Consider the following 19,948-nt stretch of genomic DNA (forward strand, 5'->3'; position numbering starts at 1 on the left):
ACTCGTTTCATAAAATTGGTATTACACGGGAGCTCGTTTAGTATTCTATATATAGCAACCATTCGTCACTACTCGCCCCTTTCCGTCTTCGGTTTGTCGACGTCCCGGAATGACACGAGTTAGTCACGGATCTGCCCGACACCTACTGCAAATATGACGTAAAACCAATGTGACGAAAAGACTTTATGACGTCACGCCATTATGATGTCATTCGCTGACTACGGGTTTGTCGTCAACACAAGCAGTTGATGGAGAGACGGGAAGCCAGAGGTTTGATACTGTCCTTTTAGAAGATACAGGTATTTGGATTATCAACTTTGGTCAACTTATATCTTGCATAATGTTGTATGATCAGAAACTTCGTCTTTCCCTAATTTGAAAGCAAAACGTCGTGACATTGTCTGCTAGTCATGTTTTGGATCGAAATTTTGGATATAAATATCTGCATTATGTGGAACATAAGGATAATGCTTATCTTTTGCATCAGTTTATCTATATGATTCTGATGCTTGGATCATAACCGTACGTTGTGTATTCCCTTCAATACATAAATATAGGGACCGGAAAAGTTCGTTCTACCCTTTCAGTGAAATGTTTTTTCATTTTGATTCCTTGGAATTAAACTATTTATTCCGTAATGCTCCTCCAAACCCCTATTATTTTAGTGAGGCGACTAAAATGGTCCCTGAAAAGATTTAGAAACTGCTTCAGAGAGGAGATCGCGCACATTCCTTACCCAAATGACGGAAGGTGTCCGGTAAAATGACTCCTTACCTAACTTATTTTTCATAAGTAAACAATGAACTTGTAGAGTAGAGTGTGTTTATTACGGTAAAGGGGTCACCGGCCCATTATAGATGAAACTTGACATATTAAGCGTTGAAGCGCCATATAATATGATTACAGTTTCTGTTTATGCAAATATTAAATGATGGACATCCATATTATGCAAAATATTTACTACGTTTCTTTAAAGCTAAAAAGGTAAATTTAGCCAAATTATTTATGACCGTGATTTTCTGTGATGTGAATAATAAAATAAGCTTATTGTTCGATGGGAATTTATAATAACATTCTAGAATAAGGCTTTCTCTTAAGTCCTGATAAAATGGACATTCAAGACAAAAATGTAGTTCTGATTCAATATTAGGTATTACACAAAAGGGACAAAGGCGATTCTTACGGTCAAGTTTGAGACGTCGACCGTTCTCAATCATTAGGTCGTGGTTGGAACAGCGGAACGTGCATAACGCTATGCAATAAGCTTTTACATTAATTACATTAAAATAATCTTCTTCGCTTAACTGCACCTTAATTTGTCTGTACATTTCAAGTTTAGAATATTTACCAAGGTCTGATAGCCAATTTTGAACGTCAATGACAAGACATCTTGGTTTAAACTCGAATAGAAATTGTTGGACATTGACAACACGCTGCACCATCCATACCTGTCCAAAACCATAAGTGAACAATAGGTTTTTTACTTTTAGTGCCCAGCAATCTATATTTTTCTCTGCTAAACTATACTGATATCTATATACATTGTACACTATTATATTTTCCCTTTGACTTATGCACCTCATCCAATATTTAACTATCTTAATGTGTATATTGACATTCAAAGAGTACCTGCCAAGCTCACCACGAGCTACAATGTTCGGAGTCGAGACAGAAAGTCTTAGTATTTGTTTACAAAACTTATCCTGAACATGAAGAATATTAGGCGAAGAGTGAAAACCCCAAACTTCGGCTCCATATAGCAAAATAGGTACAATTTTTACATTAAAAATATGCAATAAGACCTTAAGTGGTAAACTATAAAAATCCTTAATGTATGATCTAGCTAATGATAACACTTTCCATGCCTGTTCAGCTAATATTTTCTGTGTAATATACCAACTGCCAGAACTAAAAAAATGAACGCCCAAGTAATTATACGATTTAACGATTTCTAGGTTTTCTCTACCCAAATAAAATTTCTCATATTTCCTCAACCTGCCAGCTTTTCTAAATACAATAACTTTACTTGTATCAGTATTTATTGTAAGCTTCCATTTCTGACAATAGGAATCTAGTTTGTTAATTCTCATTTGCAATCCCAATGGTGTACTGTCAAACAAAACAATGTCGTCTGCGAAAAGCAAAATAAACAACTCAATAAAAACTAAACTTATACATCTTTGACCGTCTAGGGCTAGAAATTCCATGATATTCCTTGTGATATCATAAAATAGAATATTTAATTGTATAAATCTGATTGTGATATCTTGAAATTGTACATATCTATGGACCGTGATATCGATAAACGTTAAATGGACCCAACCATGTGATGGGACCCACAGCTGACCAGGGTCCACTTGCACAAAACCATCTTAGCGTTAAGATTATCTTAAGCCTACGTTAAAGTATGGGAGTTACGACCATCTTAGCGCTAAGATCGCTTTGTGCAAGTGGGCCCCTGGTAAACGTCTTAAAAAATATTTATTTTGCTGACATCCTTTTTACCGGACACCTATCAATCGGGTTTGTTTGATGCTACTATTATAGCTGCATGCGACAGCGTTACTATTTGAAGTCGGGTTCTCTTTTTCTTTCAGAGTTAAACTGAAAAATATACCCGGAACTCGGAAGTTGACACACGTCAGTTACTCTCCACCTAAACTGAGAAAAACGACACCTCCAAACATGTCCACAGCCCTTGACCGCAACATTGACCTGTCCAAGTACCGCCTCAAGGACCGCGTGCTCACGTGCACCATTTGCCTCGATCTGTTCAACGACCCGAAGATCCTGCCTTGCTTCCACACATTCTGTAAGGGTTGTCTATGGAGTCATGTTCTCAACACAGTGAAGCTACAGCGCTTCCCCTGCCCCCTCTGCCGCACCGAGATCCGCCTCCCCGAGGGTGGGGTCGACCATTTCCAAGGGAACTTCTACATCCAAGAGTTCACCGACCTCATAAAACAGGAATCCGAGGTCAAGGTCAAAAATACGAAAAATGGCGGCCGCTCTGAGACAGACGTCACCGTTTTCGGTGAAAAGAAATACCCCAACGCCATCTCATACAAAGACTTGTACTGCCCCACCCACGCATATAAGAAGGAGTGGGTGGTATCGTATTGTGCGAGGTGCAGGGTACCCATCTGCCTGCAGTGCAAGATGCACGAACACTCGGGGCACGAGTGGGAGGACTTGGCGGTGGTTGTGGGCGATGCGCAGCGACAGCTCCACACGCTTGATGCCAGGGTGAAGCGCTACCGGAAGGTCCTCGGGGATCTGAGTGAGGACAGGCGTAGCTACATGGACAACTTCTGTTCCCAGGTCAGCTCCGTCACCAACCAGATCAAGACGTGTGCTGAGGACATCAAGCACAAGGTGGACAGCAGGTAACTGGCATGACTAAAACCAGGGCTTATATGAATACACACGCTCATGAAGTCGAATATACAAACTATCAATATGTATACCGAAATCCTGCAAGTGTTCCCATTGAGGCTTTATAGATGGGAGGCTAAATCAAGTAAATGTACACATATGCACATACGACCACATCAAAATAAATTTTTTTGTAATATTGATAGATGTCATAAGGACCATGCACCCTATTTTTCTGACTGACTGACTGACTGACTGACTGAGTATGGTTTTACGCCGCTTTTAGCAATATTCCAGCAATATCACGGCGGGGACACCAGAAATGGGCTTCACACATTGTACCCATATTTTTCTGAAAAGACACACTGGCAGTATCGTTTGATGATGCCTTAATTGTCCGATGATTTTCATAATAATTATAATACAGTTATATAGCGCAGCATACACCATGCTGTATGCTCTGTGCCCATTTGATGCTGATAATAATGAGAACGACTTCGCAGATCAGTTAAAAAGGAGAATTTTCGCATTCTTCTTGACGATTGTCAGATTTTGTGAAGATTTGATGTCGTGAGTCAAAGCATTCCATTTGCTAGTTGCTGAATATTGAAAGCATCACTTTTCAAAATTGGAGGGTTTTATGCATAATTGTCTAAGTTCATGAGTTGCAGAATAACGTATATCTATGGTTGATTTGTTGTAGATGCGAGTCGCTGCTGCTACTACTGGACCATCTGAAAGTGACCGAGACTAGCAGGGTGGAATCTCACGAGCTCCAAGTGGGAACCTGCATCAGCAGTCTAGGGGAGGTAACCCAGGGAGTAGAACACATGATGAAAGGGTCCGGTGTCCTTGACCTTCTAGCAAACAAGACTTACCTCAAGGAGAAAGCAGACGATACTGTAAGGAGCATCCCAGCATTCATAGAGAAAATCAGCGTCGTCTACGATCGTAAAAACCCCGACGGCTTGGCTCAAAAGATTGAGTGTGCTTTTGGTTATCTCAGCACGGAGAAGGATATGAGCGGGGGAGATGACAGGGAGGCTGTCCTGGACCCTCCGACAACCCCTGGCCTGATCACTGGACAACCTGAGGAGAATGTCCAGCAACCTGTTCTTGAGCAGTTCAACGTAACGCCCAGCAGACCCGGCCTAATACAGCGGGCCGTGTTTAAAGTTAGGCCTAACAATGCAGGCATCAGATTCATTGTCCCAATACCTAGCCTGGGGATTGTGATCGGCTACGACTCGAGCCCCCGGCACCTGGACGTCGTTGACGAAGTCGGGAACAAGATCCAGACCTACGACGCCGTGCCCAACACCTCCTGTGCGCTACTTCTGGGGCAAACTAACCTGGCGTTATGCACGTCAACACCGCGACAACTGAGCCAGAGACGGCTGCCTCAGTTCAGCTCCATCTCGTACCGCACCAGCGAACTGCCCTTCACACCCACAGGACTCGCCGTCAGGGACCCTCGGGAGCTTATCATCTGCGGCAAGGAGAAGGCGGGCATTGGAACCGGCATATACAGATACAGGTGAATGGAACTCAGATAATATGTCTACACAGTCACTCTCGTCAGCACGACGGAACTAAATAACAGAAAGAGCCTATAAAATGAGCACTTAGTCTGTAGCTGTGACATTTTCGACATCTCCTCAAAAACGATATAAAACCTGAAGCTGAGATGCTGCAATCCAGTGTCGATCTCAAAACATGGACGCTGCGATATCGCCATATTTAAACTACACTTTACCATAAAGTTCTGCAGTGTATAAAATTCCCCCAAAATGTCAATCAGACAACCGCACTGGCAACAATGCAAAGTTACCAGACCAGATAAAATGTTGTCAGTGCAGAATTTTCTTAACTTACGAGCAAAGGAAACAAAGGGGGGGGGGGGGGGGGGGGGGGGGGGGGGGGAAACAAAGGGGGGGGGGGGGGGGGGGGGGGGGGGGGGCATAAGACTAGTACTCATTAATGTTAGTTCTTAGAAAATAACAATTAGCTGGTAAATTGTCATCTTAGTAACTTTAACTCTCCACCATCCGGCCGTGAGACCGTACGTCAGCAAAACAGGCCGTATTTTAAACAGTGCCATTACCCAAATTTCGAAAATTGAGTGGAGGTGAGGTGAGGTGAGGTGAGGTGAGGTTTAACGTCGCGTCCAAGATTGTTGCACTTATATAGCGACGTGCATGTACGTGTATGTGTTTGTGTGGCTGCTTGTACTAGTCCGGACTGATGCCGATTTATAGTGCTAGCTCACTGAGATACCATGCCGCAGTTTAACATGAATACCTCACTCAGACACAGTATACTGACTCCGAGCCGACCAGTCCTTGTTTTAGCCCCTTAATGCCGAGCGCCAGACAGGGTAACAACAAGTACCACCTTTTAACGTCTTTTGGTATGACGCGGCCGGGGATCGAACCCCACACCTTCCGCTCTCCGGGCGGACGCTCTACCACTAGACCACGTCGAAAATTGAGATGCAGTACGTGTATGCACAATAACAGTGTGATTTATTCTCTTAAATAAATCTTGAAATTGGACATTAATGTATTTCATAAACATATGAAATGTAACTAAGAATACACTTATAGTACTCCACTACGACTCCCTTATTTCAGGGGCGGTCTGGTGGCCTAGTGGTTAAAGCGTTCGCTCGTCACGCCGAAGACCCGGGTTCGATTCCCGACATGGGTACAATGTGTGAAGCCCATTTGTGGTGTCCCCGCCGTGATATTGCTGGAATATTGCTAAAAGCGGCGTAAAATCATACTCTCTCACTCACTCACTCCCTTATTTCAACCAAATTAACAGTTCCATCTTACCGAATATTCCCGTAAACCTGTCGTTAATATTTTAACACAATCTCTTTTTCTTTAATTTATATAACCTCAGACATCATCCTTCCGTTCATTTCAGCCTGGAAACTAAACAGATTCGCTGTGTGTACGCAAATGGTGACCTTCACATTCTAAAAGCGCCCTCTAGTGTCGTAGTCACTCAAGATGGCGACGCCGAGGTGTTCGTCGTATCTGACCCAAAGCGCAAGGCCGTTTTCTTTTTCGACATAGCGGGGAACCTCCTGAATACTTTCCCCACACAACGCTGTAGCTTCTGTCCAGAGGGTTTGTGCTGTGACGCTGAGGGCAACGTCCTTGTCGCCGACAAGGGAAACAACTCTGTCGTGCTTCTTTCCCCGATGGGCGTATTCATTCAGGAACTAACGAGAGGCGTCAACCCCCGGGCCCTCAGCTTTGACGGGGCGGGGAGACTGTGGATGGGGGAGTCTGAGGGAACGATTACCATCTTTGATTATGTCATGTAGATTGAGAGGGGATTTATATTTTATACCGTTCTTAAAAATATTAAGTTTCATAAATGGACTGGAAACTATTCTCCTCCATATTTTGTAGGCATGTTTTAAGAAAATATTTCTATTATATTACGTATAGATTTTAGAATATATATTATGTTTTCTACTAAAAATATATCATGTAACATTTTCACTTGATATCAATTTTTTTCGCGGATCAGAAACCATATAAACACATTAAAAGATGTCTTAATATATATTCTATACAAATTAAATTATAACAGGGTTAAATTGTGTATTTATGTTTGGAATAAATATGTTCTTACAGTCATTTTGGTGTCTTGCCGGCTTGAATGTTCCATACCTTCCAAAATATGAGGAGATGAGGGCATGGCTGTACTACCCAGGTAAGGTTCGTGGTTTGTGTTGGCTTTCACAACAGATTGGTAGTAAATAAATAAATGGAAATCCGGATGGTTACGGCCAAGAACGTCTAAACGTTGCCACGTGTCCTTATTTGTACGTCCGCAGAATTTCACTGGAAACGGTACTGCCTGATGCAACGAAGTTTAAATGGGCCCTGATCTCTGACAATTCTCACAAAGCGATCGTATCAATTCGGCTTTTGTAAGCTATGCTTATTGTTGGAGTTAGATAGTCGAAGCTCGAGTCACTGGCCTAATTCCACTATCTCCCATTACTTAAATATAGAGCGTCCCAGCGATATGGACGCTTTGCGTAACGGGACCATGGCTGTATGTTTGTCTGTTGTCGGCGGTCTGTATATAATCGAGTCTGGACCAGACAATCCAATGATTAACATCATGAGCATCGATCCACGAAATTGGGATCGATAACATGCATCAACCAAGTAAGCGAGCCTGACCACCCGATCCCTTTAGTCGCCGCTTACAACCATCTTCCCGAGGCAAGAGAGTAAACTGACTTTAAAAGTCCAGTTTCCACCCTTGCGGAACTAGGCTGGAATTACTTGGCTCGATCGTAGCGCCACCAGTGGCTATTACCAGTTATGCCCCTTCTAAGCCTATCCTATTGACCAATCAGATTCCACCTCTCGCATCACTTGCGTTTGTTTCACACAAAATGGTGGCGCCGAGTCAGGACTATCTGATCGATAATCAAGATCTATATTGTGATAAAACGGGTCTTATATCGCGAAATGCGTCAAATCACGTGAGCACCTTGATTAAAAACATGTAAAGATTTGGAAAATATCTGCTGACAACGAGTTTGCGGTGAACATGCTTTGCAAACCTTGCAATCGACCGGAATCTGCACGACAGTTTACGAACCGGATTTCGATTTCGGTTCGCGATTTTGATTGGACTATGCATAGACTCGTTAGTCCCGCCAAAATATAACTCCATAATACCAGCCTAGTTCGGCAAGGGTGGAAACTGGACTTTAATAGACAGTTAACTCTCTTGCCTCGGGAAGATGCTTACAACAAGCATACTCGCCTTTTACGGCAAGCATGGGTTGCTGAAGACCTATTCTACCCTGGATCTTCACGGGTTTGGCTGTAGGTATGTCAGTGTGTGTGTGTGTGTGTGTGTGTGTGTGTGCGTGTGTGTGTGTGCGTGCGTGCGTGCATGGCTCTTTCACCCCACATTTTCTGACTCACACAAAGCGGCGTGAAAGAGACATTTAACAACATCGTAAAACCCAATTCAGTCAATGTTCATCGCCATTGGCATTCATTTGTCTTTTGGTTGCAAGCCGGAAAAAAACTGAGACGGCATCGATAAAGATAAATTTAATCACATATATAAATTAAGGACTTTTTGTCAATTTACAAGTGTGTGAATGCAGATATACACACTGGGTGTCAAGAAATAACGCTTTATTAGACTCCTAATACTTCTAACACAAGTATGTTTTTTAAACAAAGTCATGTAAAACATTGGACAAGGCCTACTTGCGTGTATGCCATTATGCAAATCAGCAGCTTAGCTTGTCATTAATATGTCTAACAAAGTAACATGTATCCGTTTTACCTGACCGTGAAATGGCTTGTAACAGTCTGGAGCAAGGGACAAGGAACAGGACTCAAAATAACTGATATTTACAATCATAAAACTAAGGAAATTAAACATCGATATTTTAGATAAAGTTCTGAACGTTTTGAGCAGATACACTACTGTCCGAAACAAATGTTCTCTAGATTGCTTAGATTAGTGTGTTTTATTGGGATTCATTTTTAAAGGTTGAATTTGATGAAAAGTGCATCAGACAGCTCCAGAGCTAAAAACATAATCTGAGAACAAAAAACAATCTGAGAAGAACTCACAAAATGTTTCTTAGTATGCGATTATTTCAACGTCATCGGTGAGTCTATTTTCAAGCATCAAGATGCACAATATCGGCACTAATAACTAAATTTAATGCATAATTATTATAATTGAATGAGTAATATCATAACGCGAATAAAACACCGCAAATTCCCTGACCGTATACAAAACAAGACATGGAGGCTCACCGTTACGATGTTCAAGTCACATTCTGTTTTTAGCCCTATGCTGAGGTGTCATTACATTCATATCAGAAGCTGGATGAGTGAGTGAGTTGGTTCAGGTCCGACTTAAACAGTGTTTCAGTTATATCACGGCATGTAAGCTTGGACGCAAGCACAGACCGTTGTCGTTTACCCCTTTGGGGAAATAAACGGGCACCGGTAGGGAGCTGACAGACCAACGATCGGGAAGAACATGAGATTCAAACCCACGATCAGCGAGTCCTAACACTTAGAGGACGCAGCTCTGCACAGCGAACACCGTGCCCACTGGGCCAACCAAGCTTCATTGAAGACGATCCACATGGTTGCAGCTAGGGTTGCTGGTACTGTTGTAAAGGCCTGAAGTAGACTATGGACACGTGAACAGGAATGACACAGAAGACAGATGAATGACATTATGATTATGGTACAAAAAGCACTGGAGCATACGCATTTTAATGTCAATATTAGCTGTAAGACTAATAAATGAGGTTACACAGGAAACAATCAAAGAGGTACTAGGCTCCAAAGTGTTTTGCTCATTGCCAGTTTCTTTGAACTAATTGTGCGGTCCTGGTACATCGTCTCCGTGTCATTAGGATATTCCTAAGGGAGTTTGGTTTAATGCCGCATTGAACAGTATTTCAGCTGTATGACAGCGTGCCAGCTTAATGTGAGGGGAAAGTCCGAAATGATGCAGGTCTCAGACATTTACCACTTTTGTGAAACCCACGTGCACGGTAACCAAGAAACATAATCTGATTGGATCTTGAATTCGAACTTGGCACGGACGTCTGAACAGTGAATCGCTGCGTCTTAGACGACAAGAACACTTGTCTCCGGATTGTGATAAACCTTTCAATGACACTAAAGACTACCAGGTGGTACGATCCTAGTGCCACTTCAAGGAATTCGTTTACAACCTGAAAAGGATGGAATGACTGAGCACTGTTAACCTTTACAAGCCTAATGTCTCAAAAGACACCCCAAATAGGACTACATATTTGCTGGACACAGTGTCTCATCCCATATAACAAAGCCGCTTTGAACAGTATTTCACTAGTATCACGATGTACCAGTTCATGATGAAGTAAAGCCCAAAGAGACGCAGATTGTCGAAAACCGATTTTTCGAACCAATCACGGGTACTGTGTTGTAACAAGGGAATATAAATGAGGCGAATCTGAAACTCGAAGGCACGATCCTTGATAGGATCGTCATAAGCGAAAGGGAGGTAACTTTGCATGTGAATTGCGGCGCCGTAGACGACTGGACCACCCGCTCCCTTCTTTTGAATGTACATGCAATATTACGAAACATACAAATAGATTGAAGTTCTTATATACATATTAACAGCGCAAGCATAATGTTCACAGATCTACGTCCTGATAACTAAATACTAACACAGAGGCGACACACTATCTAATACTGTCTGAACATACATGTATAGCACCTTAAGGATTATCAGCAAAAAAGGGGCACTTGAGTTTGGTGCCAAATATACACAGAATCGGAACATGGTTTGTAATTAGCATTAGTACAAGACAGGTCTGGAACGTCGCGTGTCTTTGAAATTAGTAGAACGCCATTTTCAAATGACGCGCCCAAGCAACTTCAACTGCGATTGGTGCTCTGAAGATTTTTCGACCAATGACATGCAAGGTTACTTCATCTTGCTACGTCATCACGTGAGGTTATCTGTAGTAATAGAAGTAGCTAGGCAGGTGCGTTTTTTCTGTCCTCATCCCTGTAAAACAAAAGAATTCATAGCAATATTATGTAGTTACTCATTGACACATACAATTACATACGAAGAGGCCTTACATAGTGAAGTTAAATCTCTGTGTTATACTTCATATTAATTAATTTAAGATGAATAAAACAATATTAGAAGTAAAGATATATTTTTAGGTTTTATATGTAGGTTTATAATGTAATATACATGAATATATTATTGTATTTCCCATTTAGTACCATGTACAGAAAACCCCGTAGATTTAAATTTTAGTAAAATATATTTGAAAGCTGCGAAAGCATGTTTAGACACATGTACATAGGTAAACTAACCACAGTTCTTGAAACAAAGATTTGCATCATCAAAGATCACAGCACAAAGTGATCTGAATTTATCACAAACATGTTCAAATATCCCAATACACGACATATCTGGGAAAAGAAACCAATTCAATGCCTCCAATTCTAAAGTCAATAGCGTTGTGGCAAGCAGATTAATTGCAAGAGCACACATTCTTTTTCTGTTATAAACTCTCCATTCGACCTTTCGATGATCGAAAACAAATCTGTGATGCTGTGATTGCTCAACGAAGAAAAGAGCAAAACATGAAATCATATGAATAATAAAGATATAAGGCGTATTCTTAAGTACTTGGTTTACGGATCCAATGTTAAAGAAATCACAAATTTGAAATTCATGTTTGTTTCGCTGCGTTTTTTCATTTCTAACCACTTGAATTGAATTTTTTATTTTATTCAAAACACCAACACTATAGTTTGAGAACAAAATCCATAATCCAAGTATTAAAAAACTAAACTGTAACTGTAAATTGGAGCAAATAAATTTGAAATTAAGAATCAACGTTAACGTCATCAGCATGCGGCGTTACCACGGCGGTGGTGTTCACTGTGGTGCTGGGGGAAACTTGAGGCGTCCACTGAAACACGGACTGGGTCGCCTGAGTGTTTAAACAAGTGTTAATATTGGACAATCTTGGTCAGCGTGACCGGGAAATCTATGGAGAGTTCCCAAAGCTTTAAATACGTGGTAATCTGAGCAATACGCTTAAAGCGACCTTGAAAACCTGTTATTCGATTCAAGTCTGAAGTGCAAGATACTTAACACAAACAAAACTGCACGAGACACATATCGGTACGCACACAAAGCAAAGTTATGTCTTAAATGCACACACTTATTTTCATTTATTAAATGAATATTTAATTGTTCTATTAATTTCAGTGATGAGTCGATTTTTCTTCTGACAGCCTAATTTTGACACTGAACACATTTTTTAAGCAACGAACATAGACACATTTATTCAAATTTGGCCACGTCATGGAGGGGGTAAATCACATGTGCTATATCGTAGCCTCACAACATACATTAACTAGATCTGAGGTGATCACAAGCGCATACTCCCATCTTAAGCATTGTGTTTTATTTGCATAACGTTTGTTTATTTAACGCCACACAAGATTTACATGTTTTTTATCGCCTCCATGGTCCAGTGGTTAGAGTGTCTGCCTGGAGAGCGTAAGGTCGGTGGTCGTGACTATCAAAACACTACAAGATACTTGTTGTTACCCTGCCTGGCGTTCGGCATTAAGGTAATAAAACAAGAACCTAGTCGCCTCGGAGTCAGTACAATGTGTCTGAGTGGGGTATCCATGTTAAACTTCGACGTGGTATCTCAGTGGGCTAGCACTATAAAACCGGCGTAAGTCCGGACTAGTACAAGCAGCCAACCACACGTGATTACACGTCGCTATGTAAGTGAAATTAGCTTTAACGCGACGTTAAACCCAATTTCACCTACTTGATTTTCACCTTTTTTTAACTCTTGTAAACTCTTTTAAATTGCTAAGGAAGTAAATGTTTTAGAATTTCCGTATTGGATAAAATCATGACATTCAACCTCTGTGTACCTTAGACACTTAAACGGACCTAATTTCGCAATTAGTGATAGGAGAAAGACGATCTACTCTAACGCATTTTCCATCTGTAACACAAGACACAAGACACAAGACAAAAGCCACGTGCCACATTCACTATACACACATACAAGTACAACATACATGTATATAACGTATTGTCGGGCAATACATATCCCTGCACACTAGCAACATAAACTTTAATTTGGTGTTGGATGATGTCGAAAATTGCGTCCATCGTCCTTGACCTTTGACGGCGAATAACGTCAACAAAATCATGACTACAAGCTATATCACTTTCGATATTTACTATTTACTGCTCAAGCAACAAAATTAACATCATGAAGGGATATAAATATATAAATATGACGTCAACAAACACATAACACGTAAACAGGATTATGCGTACAAGAGCATTTTACAAAGCATATATACATGTATATAATACCAGCAACACTTTTTCAAAGTGTATATCAAAGGCAAAAACCTTCACCACAACCTTTATCTACCATAGCAGCGGCTATGTATGTGTGTAAGGACTTACCTCAACCATTAGGATATCGCTATCTACATGTGCTTCTATGCCTACTCTCATATCTTGCTATCAGACAGTTATTCGTTGTTATTTGTCCCCATCAATCGGGATTAATCCACTTTCTAAGTTTTCTACATGATGTGGATCAGTTAGAATCAATCTGGACACTATATAAATGACACAAATGGTTTAGAATAGCGACTAGACACTATAGCATTGGCAACTCACGACTCGCCGACTTTGCGCAGTTCTTATCAAGGCATTTCAACATCATTCGTATTTTCACATACGATTTTCCATTATAGGACTCAATCCGCCTGCCCTAGGAGGAAAATTCGGGACATGTAGGGATGTTGTTATGTTATTTAGGAAGGCAATATGTAACATTGGTACATTGGTGAGTCTTTTTATTTCCATTTGATTATAGTTGGTTAAATGACAAGATCTATATAGACACAGAAACTTATCTTTTGATGTCAATCTAAAATAGAATCTCTTTCGATGTAGTTCCCACAAACTAATGATTGAACGGGAAGACACAGAAAAACCCATAGACAATTAATATTTTGCACCGAATGTAATCTAGACCTTATTGAAGATGAATCACTTCCTGTTAATAGGCTGTAAATATGATAATCTAAAGCGTATATTATCAAGACTCCAAATATCTAGTATACATTTTTTCTATCTATTTATATCTTCAGTTAAGATAGGTATTATCCATTGTCCATGTATATTTATAATTCTATGTCAGTTATAAATTAATTTATATTAAATATCTACAACCTAAATGCTGAATACTATGGGCCTGTGGTCTCAGTTTTGTATGAATAAATTATCTATCTAAGACCTATATATTTATTTACGTCACTGGACATTATTTGCTTGTGCTTGTTCTAGATTTTTCCTTCTCTGTGGAAAGTGATTAGGCTCGTTCTTGATATAAATGAAAAGTAAAATATAGTTAATATACATGTATAGTGCAAATCACTCAAACCGCGCGTCAAACATATTAATATTAATGATTTGAGGTAAATCAATGCTAATTGTATGGGCAATATTTTTCATGACCTGAACAACTCCTTTACATTTGTTTACATTTAAACAGGATAAAGGTCCCACTTTCGTCAGTTACATTCACTAGTAATGTATCTTAACTTTTGGTTTCATTGACCATATAGACCATATCTACCAAGTGGGTCTAACGAACAAGACATCACAGCTCTCATCACGCAAACAAGAACACAAATGACAACTTGCCTTCTCTGAATCGGCCTTGCAACACGTCCGTTAGGATACAACAAACTGCTACTAATAAACAATTAATGCGAGCAGAAATTAATGCGTACAACGCGACAGGCTTTCACTCTTTAAAATGATGCCTTAAAGTTGAAATTTAATTTGTTTTAGAAGAGGATAGGGCACGTGGACATATCTCGCATTAATATCTGATTTGAAGTCGCGTCTCGCATTAATTTTATGATGCATTCATTTCGTGATTTATAAAATGAGAAAGGTCGGCTGTAACTGATAGTAAATAATTTTTATTATGAAATGTTCCAATGATCTATGACAGGAATCTTTTCTATGCATTACGATCTAAATGTTTATCCGATGACCAAACTTTCGAAGCGATTGGAACATCGTTTGAAGCTGAAATATATTTTCACACATTTGGTATTCAGAAACTTACATATGATACTGGCAGATTGTGTTTTGGTCGAGCCATCTCTTAGAAAATGTGGCCGTCGGAGTTTGAAAGAGATTATTATGTTTAGATAATTAGGACGCCGTTATCTCAGCATCCTCTCTTACCCATCTTAGTCTCCGCTGACAGAAACGTCCTCTGAAACCCCGTCTACAGCGACATGTCTGCGGGGCAATGCACCGACCCCCGTGACGACATCGGGGCCAACATAACGCTGCAAGCAGAAATCATGAGAGTTATTGAGTTTTTGATTCACGCTCTCTCTCGACCTGTAGGCAATTTCAAAAACTGATTTTACGTAAAAAAACGTTGCGTAATAACGCGTTGCGGTTGCTGGACTACTGACAACAAGATTGCCAATTTCTAATAAAGAAACTCCGTCGAACCTAAGAGCGTCCTATTAAAAATCTCACTCAAACGCATTCCGTTTGAAATGGAAGGTACATTTTTCGAAATTATGTTTGAAATACCTCTATTCTTTTGCAGCAAAGCATTGCAATGGGGAGTGAGTGAGTATGGTTTTACGCCGCTTTTAGCAATATTCCAGCAATATCACGGCGGGGGAAACCAGAAATGGCCTTCACACATTGTGCCCATGTCGGGAATCGAACCCGGGTCTTCGGCGTGACGAGCGAACGCTTTAACCACTAGGCTACCCGACCGCCCCTTGCATTGCATTGGGGTCTATTAGAAACCCCCCCAAAAAAATCGACAGAGTTGTCTCCCCGGACTACTCCCCACTTCCGGCGCGTATAGTCGAAACGAAACATGACAGATGTTGACAACGTGACAATTGTTTATGAAAAACAGCCACTTTATTCTTCACATCGACTTTCCAGGTTGCCTTCATTAGGTGGCCAGTATTGACTTAATATGCATACGTGCTTATATGTGTGCAAAAGGTTCGCCTGATGTACAAACATAACAATATTATGACCCTCCTGACTACGACATTAGCTGGCAACAAACCAAAATTCTCCATACCAACATCACTGGAAAAAACGAAACTATTGAAATATATAGAAAGCCAGCCATTCACAGAGACCAATGTCAACTTAGAATTAATAAATATAATTTCTGAATCATTTGACACAATATTAAGAAAATCCTTCATTATGATGACGGTACACACTCATAAACCACTGAAGTGTAGTGTCACATTTAGGGCAAGAACATTCCTCAGCATATATTACACCTTGTCATATGATGCAAAGCATCAAAGGAGAATTTGACATAAAATCTGCGTTTCCTATATCACATGTTCATTCCACATGCTGACTCACGTTTCTGGCAGCTGGCCCCGGCGTACCCCCGCCTACAGACGCAGATGTCTGGCTTGAAGCACACTCCTCCATTCTGGCACGACAGATGACACACAGCTGACGAAAGAAGGGATGTTGAAATAATCTGTCAGCCCGTGTAACGAAATGTTCCACATCTTAAAATGATTCCTGATATCTTGACAACATTTCTCATTGCACTGGGTGTCATATTAGAAATTCACATATTGATATCAATCAATGTGTACCTGATATCATCAAACCTGTCAACTATATGAACATATAACTTATTGATATCATTCAGTTACAGATGTTAACAGATTTATTGACAACCTCCGGTCTACCCGTTTCTGCTATCAAAAATAAAATTGAAGATATCAAAAATAAATTTGAAGTCTTAGATATACCGATATTATTTGATGATATCCTATATTGTTTGATAATGTCGCGATATGTTTTTTATTATTTTAATTTACACACTACACAATAATTATAATAAATTCATGTCATGTCCTCAATATACACATATTTCGTAATACCAATATCCGTATCATAAAAAAGATGTCATTCAATGACAAAATTAAACTCATTGAAAGATATCATAAAAAGTACTGACGATATCAATAATTGCACCTTAAATGTGAAAACTCAGCTTCCCCAGTAACCTAGTATGCTTTTGTTACGAGGAGACATAATGAATAAGTGGTAGGCCTCGGCTAATACTTCGCTGGTAACGTGTCATCGTACTCTGACAGCGCCGATTGGTGCTCATAACATCAATCACTTTTTTGTTTTTGCTTGTTTCTTTACAGGGCGCCGTCATACAGGCGTATATTGCCGAGTACGACAGCAAACAACAAACAAACATATAATACATAGGATAACGGCTTGCCTTAACGGCGTGCAGCACACACTGTTCAATGTTACCTTTGTCACATCTCCTTCCTGACCATCCTGAGGGACAGGAGCACCGGTCCGGACCCACACACTTCGCTCCGTTCATACACTTAGGGCGACAGGAAGCTAGGTAAGGGGAGACAACCGCACACAATCAGTATATGACATCATCTGAGGTGACTTCAAGAACGTTACGTTAACTGGGATGTGGTGGAATGTAATATGAAATAGTGTTAATTGACATGACTTAATTGATGGAATGTCATATGAAATAGCGGTAATTGACATGGTTTAACATGCTTTAGAGGGCTCGCACGAAGAGAATGATGAAGAGCATTGATAGAGAGTGTTAGTTCCAAGCTGAAGATGTACTGCTAATATGCCTCCATCCCAGAGATGTTAGAACAAGATTTAAAGAGTAGAGATACTATCACCTTTACAACAACTGCACAAGAAGAAACAGCAACAACAACACTATAGAACAGGTACGATAGAGCTTGTCAAGCTGAATTTGCAAGAATCGCAGGCGCAGAAAGATATCGGCACACTTCTAGGGCTGATGTGGTCTTCAGAAAAGGGAGACAACTGTATATGACACAATCTGATTGTGGACAGCACAAATACCATTTTAGATCTAATTCGCCCTTCCATTTTTTTCATCACAAACTTGTGTTCATAAACATTTTCAGATCATTGGTCGAAATGAAACCTACACGGGACTTATAAAGCAGATTTTGATAAAGATCTGTTTATCAAGAATCGCTGGCGCAATGTGATATTCGTTCTAATACCTTTGGCCAATAGGGCGCAAGGGGAGATAACCGAACAAAGTGTTCAAGGCTCGTAAAAATCGCTGGCGCAGTTTGGTAGCAGACCCACCTCGTTCACACCTCTCCCCTGTGTAACCGTATCCACATTTACACACGTTAAACCTTTTACACTTGCCACCATGGAGGCAAGGCGGAATGCAGATGGCTGGGGAAGAGAAATTATTATGACAGATCTTTTTGGTCGTTTATTATTGTATAGACATGGAAATCAACACTTTACTCTGTCAGATTATCGACATAGTTGTTTAAAGAAGGTCTTATTTTGTTTTGTTAACATTTAACTTTGCTCAGTATGGAGTACTGCAAGGATCATGTTCCCCTTTTCGCGTGTTTAAAATCTCAACTTTTGGGAACCGGTTTCAATGTAAAACGTGCTTGATTAAAAAATCTCAGGAACGCTGATTACCCTTACAGTATTCCATAGTTGAGAGATGGAAATTAACATGGAAATATAATTATTGCATCGAAAGATGTCTTAACTAATCTCTTTACACTGATTCACAGTAAATATCAGTATGTTCTTACAGCTATCATAAAAGGATTAACCTACATTATATGACTTTATCGCCGAGAATCACATGAATACTACTTTTGGACTTAATAACAAAAAACAATGCATTTCACAAATATGTGATGAAGTAATTAAGATAATTATATTTTAATTTTAATTCATTATACTTTTGTTTTCGAGGACATTTCTGAGCTGCAAGTACCACACTCGTGTATACAATAGGGGAAACGTTCAGGGCCCTGTTCAACAAAGCGATCTTAGCGCTAAGACTATAGTAAATCAGTTACATTTAGGTTTAATTTAGCACAGACATACCCCAGTCACAGCGCTAAGACGGTTTTATAGAGTGGAACCCAGATTTGCATCGGAACACTTCAGGCCCGTAGGAGCAGTTGTTTTTCTGTTTTATTTAATTAACAAATTTTCATAAGGAGAATTTTGCTTAATCTCTCCAATATCTACATACATACTGAGTATTTGCTGCAAAACCGAATTTAGAATCAATATTATCTATGTACATGTTTCTTCGGGTCCCTTCTCGTCTCATAGTACTCCTGACTGTGATCAATATGACCGATATGATCAACTTATGCTATAATAGTTTCAGATGGCAGCCTTTCGGTGTAGAATTGGTACTTGTAGGGGACCGACCATTGGATATTCGAAAGGAGGGAGCTATATCTACGAGGGCTGGTAAAAAAATGCTAAGCCTGACTAACTTTCAACTATGGGCCATAACAAAGTGAACTGTTCAATGTAGTACATTGTTTGAGTAGTTCTTTGCAAGTGTTCTTTGAGGCCGTTTGTATATTAGTGACAGCCAGTTGAATGTGATAGGGGTCCAAATGGACACAGAAATGGAAAAGAACGAGTACCGAGCAGTCATCAAGCTTTTGGCTTTAGAGAAACGTACTCTCAAAGAAGTTCATGACCTCATGTATCAAGTGAATGGGGATAAGTGTCCTAGCTATTCCACTGTTAAACGTCTGGCAGCTATGTTTAAGGCTGGGAGAACAAGCAAGATGATGACCCTTGATCTGGACGTTCCTCAACTTCCATCAATGAAAAAATCAATCAAGGAGATAGCAAAACTTATACTGTCATATAGAAGTATTACCATTGCTGAACTTGGGGAAGACACAGGTCTGAGCCATGGATTCATTTAAACCATTATTCATGAACATTTACAGATGAATAAGATATCTGCCCGTTGGGTGCCAAAGTTGTCAATTCTGATATTAAGGGGAATGCCAGAGACAATTTAGAGCTAATTTTGGAGGATTTCGTCAAATTCAAAAAGAGATTA

At 40.1% G+C, this 19,948-nt stretch overlaps 2 protein-coding genes across 4 annotated transcripts; one reads left to right on the forward strand and one right to left on the reverse strand.

Annotated features, from left to right (window-relative positions):
• Positions 1 to 202: 202 nt before the first annotated feature.
• On the forward strand, positions 203 to 7,296 carry LOC125374149 (tripartite motif-containing protein 3-like). The gene is made up of 4 exons (XM_048384968.1): positions 203 to 299; positions 2,598 to 3,386; positions 4,079 to 4,912; positions 6,307 to 7,296. Exons 2-4 carry the CDS (start codon positions 2,686 to 2,688, stop codon positions 6,710 to 6,712), a joined length of 1,941 nt encoding a protein of 646 aa, XP_048240925.1. The 5' UTR covers positions 203 to 299; positions 2,598 to 2,685; the 3' UTR covers positions 6,713 to 7,296.
• Positions 7,297 to 8,462: 1,166 nt separating this feature from the next.
• LOC125374147 (wnt inhibitory factor 1-like) lies at positions 8,463 to 18,915 on the reverse strand. 3 transcript variants are annotated; one of them, XM_048384967.1, is made up of 6 exons: positions 18,181 to 18,915; positions 17,332 to 17,427; positions 16,408 to 16,503; positions 15,232 to 15,338; positions 11,840 to 11,887; positions 8,463 to 10,962 (listed from the first exon to the last, which is right to left on the reverse strand). In XM_048384967.1, exons 2-6 carry the CDS (start codon positions 17,405 to 17,407, stop codon positions 10,957 to 10,959), a joined length of 333 nt encoding a protein of 110 aa, XP_048240924.1. In that variant the 5' UTR covers positions 17,408 to 17,427; positions 18,181 to 18,915; the 3' UTR covers positions 8,463 to 10,956. The 3 variants fall into 3 exon arrangements, 2 of the variants coding, with proteins under 2 accessions (XP_048240924.1, XP_048240923.1); XM_048384966.1 differs by lacking the exon at positions 11,840 to 11,887 and adding an exon at positions 13,645 to 13,738 and having other exon boundaries at positions 18,181 to 18,910; XR_007218527.1 differs by lacking the exon at positions 11,840 to 11,887 and having other exon boundaries at positions 18,181 to 18,910.
• Between the last annotated feature and the right edge of the window lie 1,033 nt (positions 18,916 to 19,948).

Source organism: Haliotis rufescens, unplaced genomic scaffold (genome assembly GCF_023055435.1).
Source record: "Haliotis rufescens isolate VD_foot unplaced genomic scaffold, xgHalRufe1.0.p SCAF_525, whole genome shotgun sequence".
Classification (NCBI taxonomy): Eukaryota; Metazoa; Mollusca; class Gastropoda; order Lepetellida; family Haliotidae; genus Haliotis; species Haliotis rufescens.

Coding starts and splice junctions, on each gene's coding strand:
- LOC125374149 (XM_048384968.1), top strand. CDS start 2,686: ATGTCCACAGCCCTTGACCGCAACATTGACCTGTCCAAGTACCGCCTC. Junction 3,387..4,078: donor AAGCACAAGGTGGACAGCAG/GTAACTGGCATG, acceptor GATTTGTTGTAG/ATGCGAGTCGCTGCTGCTAC. Junction 4,913..6,306: donor ACCGGCATATACAGATACAG/GTGAATGGAACT, acceptor CGTTCATTTCAG/CCTGGAAACTAAACAGATTC.
- LOC125374147 (XM_048384966.1), bottom strand. CDS start 17,407: ATGAACGGAGCGAAGTGTGTGGGTCCGGACCGGTGCTCCTGTCCCTCA. Junction 15,339..16,407: donor CGGGGCCAGCTGCCAGAAAC/GTGAGTCAGCAT, acceptor TTCTGCTTGCAG/CGTTATGTTGGCCCCGATGT. Junction 13,739..15,231: donor GTCAGCGGAGACTAAGATGG/GTAAGAGAGGAT, acceptor TTTTCCTCCTAG/GGCAGGCGGATTGAGTCCTA.